The sequence below is a fragment of the Xyrauchen texanus genome, chromosome 37 (assembly GCF_025860055.1).
Source record: "Xyrauchen texanus isolate HMW12.3.18 chromosome 37, RBS_HiC_50CHRs, whole genome shotgun sequence".
Lineage (NCBI taxonomy): Eukaryota > Metazoa > Chordata > Actinopteri > Cypriniformes > Catostomidae > Xyrauchen > Xyrauchen texanus.
Window position 1 is genome coordinate 32,285,026 of NC_068312.1, and position 16,435 is coordinate 32,301,460.

General features: G+C 37.4%; 1 protein-coding gene across 2 annotated transcripts in view; it reads left to right on the forward strand.

Moving 5' to 3' along the window:
* Positions 1-16,435, forward strand: part of LOC127631128 (fibrinogen C domain-containing protein 1-like) — a 139,449-nt gene that overhangs the window by 116,804 nt on the left and 6,210 nt on the right. For both annotated transcript variants that reach the window (XM_052109125.1, XM_052109126.1), the window contains exon 7: positions 5,956-6,135. In XM_052109125.1, the coding sequence (XP_051965085.1) occupies positions 5,956-6,135 (180 nt within the window). The remainder of the gene's footprint in view (positions 1-5,955; positions 6,136-16,435) is intronic.

A 16,435-nucleotide genomic window follows, 5' to 3' on the forward strand; every position in this document is an offset into this window, starting at 1 on the left:
TGGAAACATGTTTGCTGTTTGATATATTGCTAAGAAATTATTGTTACTTGTGTTGAGTGATTCTCAATATTTAATTAAAGCTCTGAATGTAATTATGCGAATTCAGAGGAAAGCTACAATTTAAACATAACTACCATACAATTCAAGGATTTCTGTGTTTGATGTCAGAGTTACATTTTGTGCCTGCAGATTCTTTTGAATAGCCAAATGTAACTCCTTGGAGTGAAAGTTAAAAAATACAATTATAGACACAAAAAAAAAATTAAAAAAAAGAAATGTTAAACACGAGACATGCACATCTTTTCAGATAATGCTTATTACCATACTTCTGATGATTTTATGATTCTAGCAGTACTTTTTTGTTGTTTTCATGTGAGTAAAAACCTAAAAGAGACAAATTTTATTATTAGCATAACTTTAAATAAAAAGTATTTGGAATGTTCCCTATATGCTTTTTATGACAGCATGTATTCAAGCTGGCATTAACAAGTTTGTGCGAAACCTGAAGAACCATGTTTCTCAAAATGATTTAAGAACTTTCCAAAGATTAGTTTGTGTACATCAATGTAAGCAAGGGAATCTGACCTTTTCAAGGAGTTAACAAGGTCTATGCTACAAATATGCTTATTTCTAGTAGTGAAATAGAAACAGCGCAGAATCGTAAATATTTTTTTCATTGGATTTTTACTTAGACTTTTGGGCCCTAAAATGTATTTATTTTGATGTAAAGCTTGAATGAAAATAGCTTTATCAATTTCTATTTATCTCCAGGAAAAAAAAAGAAGCTTTTTCCCCAGAGACAAATGTTCTGAGAAAGTGCTCTTCTGACGCATATCACCAATTACAAATCTATTCAAATAAAATAGATGTTTGGTTCTTGGACAACATTTGGCACATGAAGATTGTAGAGTAATAAAATGAGAGGTTGAGGGGTTTGTGTTTGATTTTGCTGTGTTGAATGTCAGATCAGCTGTGGACAGAGAGAGAGAGAGAGAGAGAGCGCTCCGACTCCATGCAGGATTTTTAGAGGTGATCAATGCTTCCCAAAAACAGATCAAACAGGCTTTGTGTCAACAACACTGGCAGCAATAGAAAGTCTCCCTGAGAGGACTTCACATGTTATTGCCTTTGTATCCAATTCACACATTTGTTATAGACCAGAGATTTCTCAGCCGGTGGGTTCACACAGCTCTGTTCTGATAGGGTTGCAAATAACAAAATAAAGCTAAATGCACATGCAACAGCGAAATTAATAGGCTTATGATCTTTTAAAAGGGAGGATAAAATGCTTCCAATGTCTTTGCTGGCATCTGTTATCCCAAGTAACCTATTTCCCTCTGTGCTCATTTAATGTCACTTGTATTATCACTCTGTGTTTTTTCTTTTTATATAATACAGTAATTTAAATTCATATCAATATTTAATGTCAGTTTATTTGGTAAGTAGTCATGTAATAAGTAGGATAATATACAGTCTGCTGGATATTATCGCAAATAAAATCCCATCAGAGTGGTACAAGACCCTGTCAGAATTATCTCTTACATTGTTGGGTAAATTATAAAAAATACAAAAAAAATCACAACAAATCACTAATTGCTACTTTAAAACTGTAATCAGATTACTGACTTTACAGATTACTTCTTCGAAAAATGAATCACATTTTTAGTTTCCTTCTAAACACTTTTCACAGAAAAACTTTTGTTTTTCAGATTAACAAATTTGTTTTTCCACTCAAAGAAAAAATGTCTATATTTCCTTCTTGTTCATTGACTCTTTATAGGGGGCACAAACCCTTCAGCTGTAGCAAAACTCAAACAGATACATATTAACGTAATTCATGTTTTAAATGTATTCTACATGTGTAACCCATAAAGTAATTGACTTAACTGAAAGAAACTGTCCATTACACTACTTTTGTATTTTGTATTTACAGTTATTAATTACTTTGTAATCAGATTACACCAAACACTTATTACATACAGTATATCAAGAAAATGTGTAAGTAACATTTTGATTTGTTATTACAAGCTGGGTTTCCATCCACATATTTTCATGCCAATTTTGGGATTTCGCATAAAAATGCTGGATGGAAACACCAAGATGCAAATAAAGTTTCCAAAATGCTTGTTACAGAGGCTGCCATAAAAAGGCCAAAACTGGCAACACCAGAAGCCAGTTTAAAATAAGCCACAAAAAAAATTAAATAAATGGGACTATCAAAGAATAATCAAGTAGGAGCTTCAGATAATATCGATCAAGCCAAAAGGAAGTTCTTGTATCGGGTGATCAGGTTCTGTTTGAAGCCAAGACCCGGTGAAGATAATCATACGTACATTAGTCTTTAAAAGCAAAATGGCACAGCCAGTCTGCTGTTAGGCCTGTTTTGATATATTGCACCTCTGTGCCTCCGCTGTGTATCATTTGTGGGTCCCTGGGTCGAAACAGAAATGACCTTCGAGTGCAAATGGCCTATCCATTTAGTCAGCGCAGAGGCCATTAGACGGGTGTTTGTGCTTAATAGAGCCTGATGTTGTGCTCGACTGTGGTTGGAGCCATACCAGTCCTCTTCCATTCAGAGGCATCATAACCATCTCTGTCATTATGCCAATATCATTTGAACAAATGTTAGTCTATTCTGCAGGACTGGGGGGAGAAAAAGTGATCGCTTCTTCTCTCCCCGGCCAGTTTTCCATGCTGTGGTTTATTGGACTTTAAGTTGAACTGAAATCAGCCAGGCGCTATGTAACTGATGAATCACCAAAGTTGAAATGCACTTATGAGGATGTGAAATATATATTTTTCTTTACAAGCAATGTTGTATAAAGTGTCCAATCGTCATTTATGGAAATTGACTCAAGTTAAAAAATTAGTTCAAAGGAAATATACTGATTTTAATTGTGATTCATGAAGGTATTCATCAAATGAATTGTTCAGACTGAGTTTTGAATCATTTTGACTGATTCAGAAGAATCAATGTGATAAAGATTAGACAATGTGACAAATCCGTCATAACTAGCACCGATCCGCATGCAGTTTACACAGAAGAGTCTGGAGAAGTGTATCGGAGTAAAAGTATTAATTTTAGAGAAAGTCAACAGAAATATTTATACTGTAATAAAGTAGAAATGTACTTAAAGGAATAGTTCCCCCAAAATTTAAATTCTCTCATCATTTACTCACCCTCATGCTATCCCAGATGTGTATGACTGTCTTTCTTCAGTAGTACACAAATGAAGATTTTTGGAAGAATATTTCAGCTCTGTAGAATTAAAAATGTGAATAAGACAACAAGAACAAGAAAAGTGAATGGGCGCCACATATTTGAAATCGCAAAAAGCACATATAGTCATCATAAAGGTAATCCATGAAACAAAATGCTAGGTGTGTAAGAAATAGATTAATATAAACAAAATATATTTATTAAAATTTTAGCTTCCGACCAGTTGATGAGGGTGGAGTTCAAACTGCCTCTCGTGTGACATAAGCACTTAAGCCTCCTCTGCATGGATATTCATATGTAGATACCTTATTAGCAGCTTTTCCTATGGACCACGGTACTGTTTCTACACAAAAGCATTTTATGTAGTGGGCAAGGAGCAAGTATCCAAACCAGCCAAATGAGGCATCTGCGTATGAATATATATGCTCCTCTGTTGTAAACAACACTACGCTTCCTTATTTTTTCGAATTTCATGTGTCAGCTCTCACGTGAATTTGCCAGTGTGCTTACATTACACAAGATGTAGCTTGAATTTGAATCCACCCTAGAGAATTTTTAGTAAATAAAGTTTTATATATTGATCTGTTTCTTACACATACCTAGCGTTTCGCTTCAGAAGACATGACTTAATCCACAAGAGTCGTCTGGATTACTTTTATGATGGCTATATGTGTTTTTTTTGGAGCTTAAAAAATTTGGCACCCATTCACTTTCATTTTATGGACCTACAGAGCATAGATATTCTTCCAAAAATCTTAGTTTTTGTTCTGCTGAAGAAATACAGTTGTACACAACTGGAATGGCATGAAGGTAAGTAAATGATGAGAGAATTTTCATTTTTGGAGGACTATTCCTTTAAGTAGGGAAACAAAAGTATTTGTACTTCATTACTATACACCAGTGAAAAGAAAAAACATTTATTCTTGAAGGTGAAGCGTTCATTTCTGCGCGACCAAACAGATTTCAAAAATGATGAGTGGTTCAAACTGGTTTCCCACACACTCTCCTGTCTTCTATTTGTAATGAAACAGACAGAGTCCCAGACCAATTTGGGATTGTCACACAAACAGAGCATGTTGTGATAGCGCCACAGTGTTTACTCTCATTGGGGAACTCAACCTAGTTATCCCTGCATATTAAGGTGGGATATTAGTTTTTTTTAACATTGTAAGATTAGACATGTCACCTTTAAAAGGTTTTTAAAATAAAAATGTATCCTATTTACTGTCATAATGCATATTTCTGGTCTTATTATATGCACATATTTAGTGCATGCTATTCTAATTAAAAACAGGTTTGAATTCATAATATATATATATATATATATATATATATATATATATATATATATATATATATATATATATATATATATATATATATATTTTTTTTTTTTTTTATAAAAATGTATTCTGATAACTTACTACAGGCTATAGGCTCCCCCTCTGAAACCACTTTCATTTTCAACTGACACCACTCTTAATTTTTGAACCCTTCTCCCTTGAACCACCTTTCTGGTATGTAACGCCCACTTTTCATAATCAATTCTTGTTGGATATAATCAAGTCCTTCGCTACATTTTCTCATTTAAAATCCTGTTTTACTCAGAAAAACACCCAATAATAAAAGTACAATGGGTTGTGAAAGTTATTTCACATTGACTTTAAGACAATATTTCAATGTTAATGCTAACTTTATTCATTATTATAACTCTCAGCTCTTTTGGAATGCCTGTAGTCATCTAATGGCCCCTTAACATCTGTTAGGCACAGTATGGTGTTTTTTAAGCAACATATTCTCTGTTTTGTAAATATGGCCACATGCAGCTAAAGTTCATTCACCTAAAACCCTACCCAAACATGCACTGCACTCCTCAACAGCTGAAGATCACAAGCGAGCTGCGATTAGACCAAGCAAAACTCTGCTGTATTGATTTTCTGTCCTGGGGGTGCAACACACATGCCAGTGTACGGGCTACAAAGGGAATTCATTTGTAGGCAAGCACATTAGTTTTCTGTCAAGCGCCTCTCCAGCTCTCTGTGAAAACATGGTGGAATATTAAGGACAGAACTTACTGGAATCTGGGTCTCCCCTGGAAATATTGATCCCTGGGAGTAGACCAGAGTCCTTCAAGACAGTCTCAGTCAGGAATGATATGTTATGTTTTAACAGCCCCGTCTCTCTGAGAAAGAAGATTGCACCTTGTACATATTTAGAGACAAAATATTACACAGTTGCATCACTTGCAATTGAACTTTACTTTGAATGCTGTTGTGGGGAATTAGAGTTCAGCACTGGTTTGTTTTGTTGTCAAACTTAGAATTTAGAAACCTCAAAGCCCAGTCTCATGTCTTAACCAAGTACAAACTAAATTGCTAAAAATAACTAGTGCTGCTTGTCAATGCAAAATTTGCCACCATCTTACTAGGGTGTTCAGAGTGGTTGCCAGGGAGTTGATATTTGGTTGCTGTGGTGTTCTGAGTGAATGCTAGGACATTGCGACTATAGTTGGTCTGGTTGAAGTTCTAGTCCCTAGATATTGCTTACGTTCCTCCATCAATATAAGTCTATGTTGTTGTTTTTTTGTTTTTTTGTTCACACTTCACATTTAAATGAACACACTACCCTTCAATAAGGCAGTGTCGTCCTTCTGCATGTGCACATTAATCTTGTCTGCAGTTATTTTTTTTTTTTGCCAGCCCTTTTTATTAAGTGCTTCGAAATCTCTTTTTCAGGGATGAAACGAATCCATGCACTTACCATTCAAGCCAACTACGAGCTGAGAATTGACCTGGAGGACTTCGAGAACAGTACCTCCTTTGCACAGTATGGATCTTTTGGAGTGGGTTTGTTTTCAGTTGACCCGGATGAGGATGGTTACCCGCTGAGCATCGCTGACTACTCTGGCACTGCAGGTATGTTACACACTTCCTGTGCAAGTTTTAACCTGCTGTGTGGAGTGTGCCTCTTTAACAGCAGCTAAGGTCTATTACTTTTATTGCAAAGGTAGAGCTCTCATAGGAAGTCATAAGTAAAAGAGTTTCTCTCTATTCTGAAGACACTCTGTACACCAACAGAAATTAAATCATGGACCGCATTGATGTCTGGAGCCAAGGTTAAAAAATATCAAGGTGGAACCTCAGATATATTTAGTTTTTTAAGGAGAAGAGTATAACTACCACACAATGCATTTTTTCATCTGTCTGTGTAGTTTTTCCAATTGTATTTATATGTATACATACTAGGGCTGTCAATCGCGAAATTTTTTTTATCGAATTAATGACTTGGTGTCCCGATTAATTAATCGCGATTAATCGCATATACAAATATTTTCTGAGAAAGCCCCTCATATAACAATAATTCAATATATAATGATGAAATAATTATACATAGTTCTCTTTAAATATTAAAAAATATATATATATATATATATATATATATATATATATATATATATATATAAAATAAACAAATATTCAGATAATTAAAATGCGTTACATTCTTGTAGCAGAAGAGTTAATCATTGATAAGACAATATAAAAAGTGGCTTTAGAATACAATGTATTGTTTACTACCATATTATTGATCATAAGTCAATCATGGCCATACAGTTCACAGCAATCCATTTCACAAGTGAATTTGTCAATCAGTTTGAGATTTATTGTGAGGGTTTGTTTAGGGACCTGTCAATTTACACCTGCGTTAGACATTTTTTTTTTTAGAAACAAGCCAGGGGTACACATAGTACACAATACTACAAATATATTTTTACGATAATGCCAAGTCATTATATTCATTACATAGTTCAATGGTTTTCAATGCTTTGGAGTTGTTGGAGGTACAAAGAGTATTTAAATAATATTTCAAGTCTTTACAAAAAAGTGCAAATAGGGGCTTTATAGACATACATTTACACTTATGTATAAAAAAACTTGACAAGAAAAATAAACAGATTAATCAGAAAATATTAACTTAAGTTATCAAAACTGTGAAAACCAAATAAAACGTCTTTATAAAGCAAAGAAAAACTAGTTAAAATAGAGGTACGTACAAACAAACAAACTTTTCATCTACAGCATTACAGAAGGAGCAAAGTGGATCTATTTCAGGGAGCATGTTTCTTACATAAAGATTAACTGGGTAAAAACGGTGTAACAGTTTAAAGGACACCACCTTAACCTTGTTGGTAATTAAATATGTATGAGGTAAAGACCGTACGTTTTGAGTCATAAAAATAAAATGTTTAGGTCACTGTGTCGAGTTAAATGTAGTTTAATACTCAATATTTAAACACATCTTAAGATCCCTTAAAGATCGCACTTGCGCTCCATCAAGTGTTTTGAACGCAAGAAATTGTTTTCTTCACTGTATAAACTGTGTGTTGCTCACACAGCTGAAATTTCAATTACTGCCCTCTGGAGTAAACAGGTGGTACTACAAGCTTGAATTTCTCAGTTAAGCATTGCGATTAAAGTGCGTTAATTTTTGTCAAATGAATCACACGTTATTAACGCGTTAAATCGACAGCCCTAATACATACACTAGATAGACGTCTTTGAACATTGTGCCATGTTTAGCTGTTTTTTCAGCGTCTCGTACTGGAGCGGTGCATTTTAGATGTCGTATCAAGTTTACAAGAACTTCTTCATTTTTTAAATGTACATCAAGACACTTGCATTCAGTACCATTTTTGCACTGCGTCTAATTTCTTTTAGCAAAAGAATGCGTTCAGTCTGACCAGCCCATTACTCAGTTCTTAGCCTGTCTTGCTGGAAAAAAAATACAGCAAAAATGCATGCTGGTCTAGGCTGGTTTACGTTGGTTAGTAAAATTTGGTGCTGGTCTGGCTTTTGTTGTCACCTAACTGGCCCATATTACACATAAAAATGATCTTTTGCTACCACAAACAAAAGCTCTTAACACTTCTGCACTGCTCTTACATTTTAGTTTAGAATGGCACGGACACAAGCGAAGTGATACACACAGTGAAGTGTCGGAGTGCTGATGGTGTGAGACCATCAGTACTCATGGGACATCTCTTGTCCAATCAGATTTGAGGACCGGAACTAACTGTTGTGTGTGTGTATATATATATATATATATATATATATATATATATATATATATATATATATATATACATACAGTTGAAGTCAGAAGTTTACATACACTTAGGTTGAAGTCGTTAAAACAAATTTTTAACCACTCCACAGGTTTCATATTTGCAAACTATAGTTTTGGCAAGTCGTTTAGGACATCTGCTCTGTGCATGGCATGAGTAATTTTTCCAACAATTTTTTGTAGACAGATTGATTCACTTTTAACTGACTATATCACAACTCCAGTGGGTTACATACACTAAGACAATTAGCCAATTAGCTTCTGATATTGGAGTCAATTGGAGGTGTACTTGTGGATATATTTTAAGGCCTACCTTCAAACACAGTGCATCTTTGCTTGACATCATGGGAAAATCAAAAGAAATCAGCCAAGACCTCAGAAAAAATATTGGAACACCATAAGTCTGGTTCATCCTTAGGAGCAATTTCCAAATGCCTGAAGGTACCACATTCATCTGTACAAACAATAGTACGTGAGTATAAACACCATGGGACAAGCAGCCATTATACTGCTCAGGAAGTAATCCACAGTAAAACAAGTTATATATCGACATAACCTGAAATTCTGCTCAGAAAGGAAGAATCCATTGCTCCAAAACCACCATAAAAAAGCTGGACTACAGTTTGCAAGTGCACATGGGGACAAAGATCTTGTGAAACAAAAATTTAACTGTTTGGCCATAATGACAATTGTTATTTTTGGAGGAAAAAGGATGAGTCTTGCAAGCAGAAGAACACCATACCAACCGTGAAGCATAGGGGTGGCAGCATCATGTTGTGGGTTTATTTTTTGCTGCAGAAAGGATTGGTACACTTCACAAAATAGATCATGAGGAAGGAGAATAATGTGGATATATTGAAGAAACATCTCAAGACATCAGACAGCAATTATTGTGAGAAGCTTGTGGAAGGCTACCCAAAACAGTTGGCCCAAGTTAAACAATTTAAAGGCAATTTTACCAATTAAGTGTATGTAAACTTCTGACCCACTGGGAATGTGATGAAAGAAATAAAAGCTGAAATAAATAATTCTCTATACCAATATTCAAAAATTTCTCATTATTAAAATAAAGTAGTGATCCTAACTGACCAAAGACAGGTATTGTTTTCTACGATTAAATACGATTACGTCAGTAATTGTGAAAAACTGAGTTAAAATGTGTTTGGCTAAGGTTTATGTAAACTTCTGACGTCAACTGTGTGTGTGTGTGTATATATATATATATATCGTTTTTATTTTTAATATATATATATATATATTTGTATTGGTTTTATGATAAATAAGCTTGCACATTTTTACTTGTAAACCCTTGTGTAGGGTTTACAACAAGTAAAAATGTGCTAGCTGCATTTTCAAATATAAAAATAGTTAAAAGATAAGGTTAGCTTTTAGTGAAGTTTAGCAAAGTTGAAAACAAGACCTTGTTAAAGGAATGGTTCACACAAAAAACAAAAAATCTGTCATAATTTACTCACCCTCAAAATGTTCAAAACTTGTCTTTTGTGGAACACAGAGGTATTAGCCTCAGTCATTTTTCACTTTCAGCTTTTTTTATGCAATCCATAGAAGAAAAATAATATATGTTGTGAACAACATGTGGGTGAGTAAATTCTGACAGAATTTTTGGTGAACTGTCCCTTTAAACACAGCCAAGCCAAGCTTTGTGGCCTGAACTGCTCCCAGCAAAACAAAAAAAGGTGAGCCAAGAATAGAAAATATCATGAGAATCACAAGACTAATTTAAAATATCCTGGCCTGTTGTCAGCACTGTTCAGATATATTCCAGTGGCACGCTAAGCAACGGGGGCCGCAGGTTATCATCTGTGCCGAAGTAAAGTGATGAGCAATTCTCTATGCTTCACCTGTGCTGTCGCCGGGGCTTCTTTTTAACGTTAATTGGGTCCCGCACTCTATTATTCTCAGGTGTCTTTCCTCAGGCACTGCCCTGCGCGCTGGGTCCGGTCGCAGGCGTGACCTTCGCTGTGTGCCGGAAAGGGCAGGGATAATGAAGCTGTAGAATACATCTTTGGCATTCTAAAAAAGCAAACTCTCCGCTTATTATGGGCGACATAAACAAACACTCCTATTAACATAAATCAAGAGGAGAATACTGCTTCCACGCATCTAATTAGCAAGGCTGTTTAAAACATCCTCCACTAGAGGAGTCATGCCACATTGATCCCTAATCTTATCAATTACGTCTTGTTTTGGACTCTCACTTTGCTGTCTTGATTGATGCATGCTTAAAATGCACACATGATTGTATAAAGAATTAATGTATATATGAATAGTAGGTTGGACTTGCAGAGTCATGAAATTTAATTTAGATTTTTGGTTTCAAATGCTGGCCTGCTTGAATATGAAGCGTACATTTCCAATTCAAAAACAAATACTGCAACCTGGTCTCGTAGAATCATGTTCTACATTATTTATCATTTTAAAGATGATGAAAGTGAAACAAATGTGAACTCAAATAGCAACAAACAAGAACAGACAAAGAGGGAACAAATCTTGAGGGTATTTATACACACAAGGGCTAATGAGGGAATGGAGAACAGGTGAGAACAATGGGGAACAGATGGCAGTGAGGGGGGCAGTGCATTATGGGAAATGTAGTCCGGGGCAAACAGAAGACAGAGGACAAAAAACACTTCAAAAATGTTTTCCTCGCACAACGCTATCTTATGACATTTAACGCTTTTACTATAGTATACTTGCAATGCGATATATTTTAATGTTTGCATTACATAACCAACTACATTTACAAATTTGTTTAAGAGTGATCAGAAAGCTCAACTAATAGAGTGTTGTATTTATGATGCAAAGGACGAGTCCTTAAGTGGATGCACAAGCAGACACATGAGCCCAAAGTGTCATTAAAACACAGCAAATTGACGTGGTTGCTTCAGCATTTGTGTTTTTCATGTCACATTTGTTTTTATGACCCTATAGGTTAGGGTTTGAGGGGAGGGAGGTCATTTTGTTGGTATAAATCTCGATAGAGCATTGATGTTTCAAACCTCATCTATTTGGGAGAAAATTCAACTCGCTTTTAGCAGCACAGTGAAGTATACTTCACCTCAGAAGTATACTTATAGGAACCATGAAATCTCATTTTAAAAATGTACTTTTCTCATGTAATCTTCATCAGGCTGGAATATTGTCTGTATGAACAAGTAACCAATGTCGAGCCACTTTTCTATTCTCAAGATAGCCGTAAATAACACTAGTGATAGTTACTCAAGTAAATATCAAAGGTAGCTTAAAGTCACAACTGACTTCTGCTTCTGTGTGAATGTGGCGAGAGTTGCAATGCGCATAAAAGAAAATAAAAAACAAAACAAAAGAAAGACAGACAGACCATAACAGAACATCTCAGACAAACTATGACTCCTGGAGGGCAAAACAGTGACACTTTTAATAATGGTTTGTCAGACAAATTGCAAGTTTGTCCTCAGAGTCCACCATCAAAGAAATTAGAAGGGAAAAATTTTGACACAAGGTCACAGGTAAATGCACATCGTGGCCATGAAACCAGGTGTGAAAACGTTTGAATGTGTCAAGCAGCTGAGAATTCAACAAACATCACGCTTTAATATATTCTCTATGAATTTCACTGGCATTCTCTGAGCACACAGAATCTCTTTCTTATATATTAATGATTGACTAGGAAACACCAAACCAAAGGAAAACAAAACCAAAAAGACACTTTAAAGAACTTTTAATTAAACAAATTAAGCAAAACTTTATGCAAATCTAGTGATCTGTAGAGTTAATTAGTGATGTTTTGTAAAGGTGAAGTGTGTTACTTCTGTGTCAGTAGTTGAACTAAATCGAAATGGGTCATGAGTCCAACAGACCTCTACACCAACCCCTAGACCTGACCCTAACCTTCCCTTACAGAAATTAAGGTTTAACTTCAGTAACCATTGTATTTTATAACTAAATCAAATGAACCATATAATTATATAATGTCACTATATTAACACCATATTTTTGTAGTAACAATATGGTTAATTGCATTAAAACCATGGCTTCTGCCAAAAACATGGTGACTTCAATATTATTATAGTAAAAACATGGTTAACTTTACCCAGATCAAACATTTCTCTCAAATCCTTGACTTTGACCATGACTGTTCCACTGCGAGGCAATCAACATCTCCTCATTGACTGCTCCTGATTTGCCAGTTCTTGCTGTGAGATGTTACCCCACTCTTCCACCAAGGCACTTGCAAGTTCTCTGACATTTATGGGGGAATGGCCCTAGCACTCAGACATGCCCAATGGGATTGAGCTCCATGCTCTTCTCTGGCCATGGCAGAACACTGACATTCTTGTCTTGCAGGAAATCACACACAGAACGAGCTGGAGGGTCATGTCAGGATGAGCTTGCAGGAAGGGTACCACATTGAGGGAGGAGGATGTCTTCCCTGTAATGCACAGCATTGAGATTGCCTGTAATGACAACAAGCTCAGTCCGATGATGCTGTAACACAGCGCCCCAGATCATGATGGACCCTCCAACTCAAAATCTATCCATTCCAGATTACAGGCCTCGGTGTAATGCTCATTCCTTTGACGATAAACGCGTGTCCATCACCACTGGTGAGACAAAACTGCGACTCGTCAGTGAAGAGCACTTTTTGGCATTCCTGTCTGGTCCAGCGAAGGTGGGTTTGTCCCCATAGGAAACGTTGTTGCTGGTGAGTCCCTGGTAAGGACCTACCTTACAACAGGCCTACAAGCCCTCAGTCCAGCCTCTCTCAGCCTATTGTGGACAGTCTGAGCACTGATGGAGGGATTGTGCATTCATGGTGTAACTCGGGCAGTTGTTGTTGCCATCCTGTAACTGTCCCACAGGTGTGATATTCGGATGTACAGATTCTGTGCAGGTGTTGTTATATGTGATCTGCCACTGCGAGGACGATCAGCTGTCCTTCCTGTCTCCCTGTAGCGCTGTCTTTGGTGTCGCACAGTACGAACATTGCAATTTATTGCCCTGGCCACATCTGCAGTCCTCATGTCTCTATGCAACATGCCAAAGGCACGTTCACGCAGATGAGCATGGAGTCAGTAGAAAGGTCTCTTTAGTGTCCTAAGTTTTTATAACTGTGACCTTAAATGCCTACTGTCTGTAAGCTGTTAATGTCTGTTAATGGAACGACCGTTCCACAGGTGTATTTTTACAAAAACATCTTTAAAACACAGTGTCCTGAAAAAGGGACAGTTCTTTTTTTGCTGAGTATATATTAAGTAATATTAAAGGAAATAAAGAGTGGAGACCGCAAACAGGATGGGGACAAGTTGGACAAAAGGTGGAATCGAACCCAGGTCGTCCAGAAGAAAAATAAAACACATTCACACTGTCTTAACACATCACGCCACTGCAGCAGCACTGTCAGTAGGACTGTCAAATAGTAGTAGACTATTTGAGTGCAAATAGCTGCAATGTGTGGCAGGTTCTATTTACACCTAGTGCAAATAGTCACTTATTTTTGACAGATGGACTATTTTACCAGCCATCCAAGTTGTTTCTTCAGTTGACATCCAAAACAATGCAAAGCTGTCTGAAAAGTGTTTTTAGCAATTGTGTGCTTATACTGATATACCGATTTAATGTACTGACATTATTTCAACATGACAGTGCATCCCTGTGGTGTTTTTGATGAGCCAAACCCCAGAACCCTTTGTTTGTCATAAGTTACTCTGATGTATTTTGCAACTGTGATAAAATCTCACATTTTGTCTGCCTTTGTGGTACAAAAGTGCACCGTTGTGCCTCACACCCTCTCTTTGCATGCTAGAATGCTCATATTATAACTGCCTTCAGTGTGAATGTGAAGCAATGCATGCTGTCTTTAAAGCGGTGCTGTTTAATGAAAGGCCTTTGTGATAGAGAAGGAGAGCTCAGCCGCAGCAGGTTGCTCTGGAAAGATCTAATTACCCGAGATTAGTTTTTACACCTATGATGTCCTGATCTCTGAAAACACTTTGAGTACTAATACACTGACTACTTCAAAGTATGCTAGTGCAACCACACAAAAAGGTTTTCATAACCATTAGGGAGGCCATAGTCAGAACCGAAATTGCATGTGAACATTTGATTATTTTGTAACAATGCTTGTCGAAGTAGATGAGCATATAATTTCTCTCAGATGTTACTGTGTTTTTCAGCATTAATACGATTATGCACATGATTCATGCACATACCTAATGACTTGCATCAGCCTCCTGAGCAAGTCGTTCCCCAGATATTTCCTAAAACACCCCCCCACCTCCAACCTCCATGAGCACAAGTTTTGAGGTCTGTTTTGCATCAAATCACACTATTAACTAAAAGGATTAATCATGAGATTTATGAAATGAGTAATTTTTCCAACATAATTTCAGTAGTTGCAAGTTAATGTAATCCTGTGTTGAGGATAGGGTCCTGTGGTAGGGTAGGGTCACCCCGGACAGAGGCTTGAATCCTAGCCACCAGGTCAACCTGGAAGGAGACTCGGCAGCTGCTCAAGCAAGCAATCCCAACCTGTATTAGAATGGGAAGTCATCCCAGACTGCAGTCGGGAGAGCCCACGATACAAAAAACATCAATAGTTTACACTGCATTCGGGCAGTAGATCCCACTGCTGATCAAATGGGAGAGCACTTGAATGGATTGTGTTGGAGGGTTCTACAACGCCCTACCACGGCGGCCTTATACAAATAAATGAATTCGTTTGCACGCTTTCGAATGGGAGATCCCCCTGCTGCAGTTCGTACAGGAGAGCCCTTGAGTGTTTGAGGCGGGCCCGTCCAGCAACTGGAGACGGGGGGCTCCCGGACTGGCCGGAGAGGCCTGGTGGATTGACAAAGATGAAGCAAGCATCCCCCTGACCCTGAACGTGAATGCATCGTGGTTAGCTGATGAGGGTTTATGTGCTTTTCTGATATGGAGATGGTTGGTATGGATGTAGCAGTGTCAGATGACCAACGGCCCAGAAGGCATATTTGATGCCTCTTTTGGCTGATGTGGCTGCAGCACAAATACAGAAGGAATGGTTTGAGTATGGTTTTTCTGAAATGGCGGATTTAATCAGAAAGAATTTGAGGTGTTTTTGGAACCAGAATTGGGGAAACTGCTTGGTTTTTGTCATCTACGAAATGTGGATTGAGAGAGTTTCTGAATTTGGACCCTCTGTATTGGAGGTAGCATGCTGGTGATTGAAAGGGCTGGATGGGACTGGGCAGATTTAAAATAGAAAGCCCTCTTTTGGTTGGGTCTGTTTTACTTTGTTGAGGCCTGGGCGGTATTCGGCAGGTTGGAAATGTAAATTGAATGTCCTCTTTGTGTTGGTCTGATTCTCGTAAATGATTTACTTAGCTGCTTATCCTGCATTCTACTAATGTAAGGTTTACATAGTGATTCGAATGGGTAACCCAGCCTACATTCAAATGGGGGTCTTCCTGTGTTTGAGACCTCCTGCAGACCTCACTGCGATTCAAATGAGAGAGCCCATGACTTGGACATGGTAACTCTAACTGCATTTGAATGGGAGAGCCCTTACTGCGATTAAATGGGAGATTTGTACTGCGTTTGAATTACATTTACATTTATGCATTTGGCAGACGCTTTTATCCAAAGCGACTTACAGTGCACTTATTACAGGGACAATCCCCCCGGAGCAACCTGGAGTTAAGTGCCTTGCTCAAGGGCACAACAGTGGCATCTTGGTGGTGCTGGGGCTTGAACCCCTGACCTTCTGGTCAGTAATCCTGAGCCTCAACCACTGAGCCACATGAATGAGAGATCTGTACTGCATTTGAATGGGAGGTCTGTACTGTTTGAACGGGAGGGCCGTCCTGAACGTGGTGACTCTTGCTGTATTTGAATGGGAGAACTTGTGCTGCAATCGAATGAAGTGATTAGAGTTGCTTTAAAATGAGAGGCTTCACTTCTTTTTACATTTTTTTACATTTTTCTCCCCAATTTGGAATGCCCAATTCCCACTACTTAGTAGGTGCTTGTGGTGGAGTGGTTACTCACCACAATCTGGGTGGCAGAGGACAAGTCTCAGTTGCCTCTGCTTTTGAGACAGTGAATACGCGCATC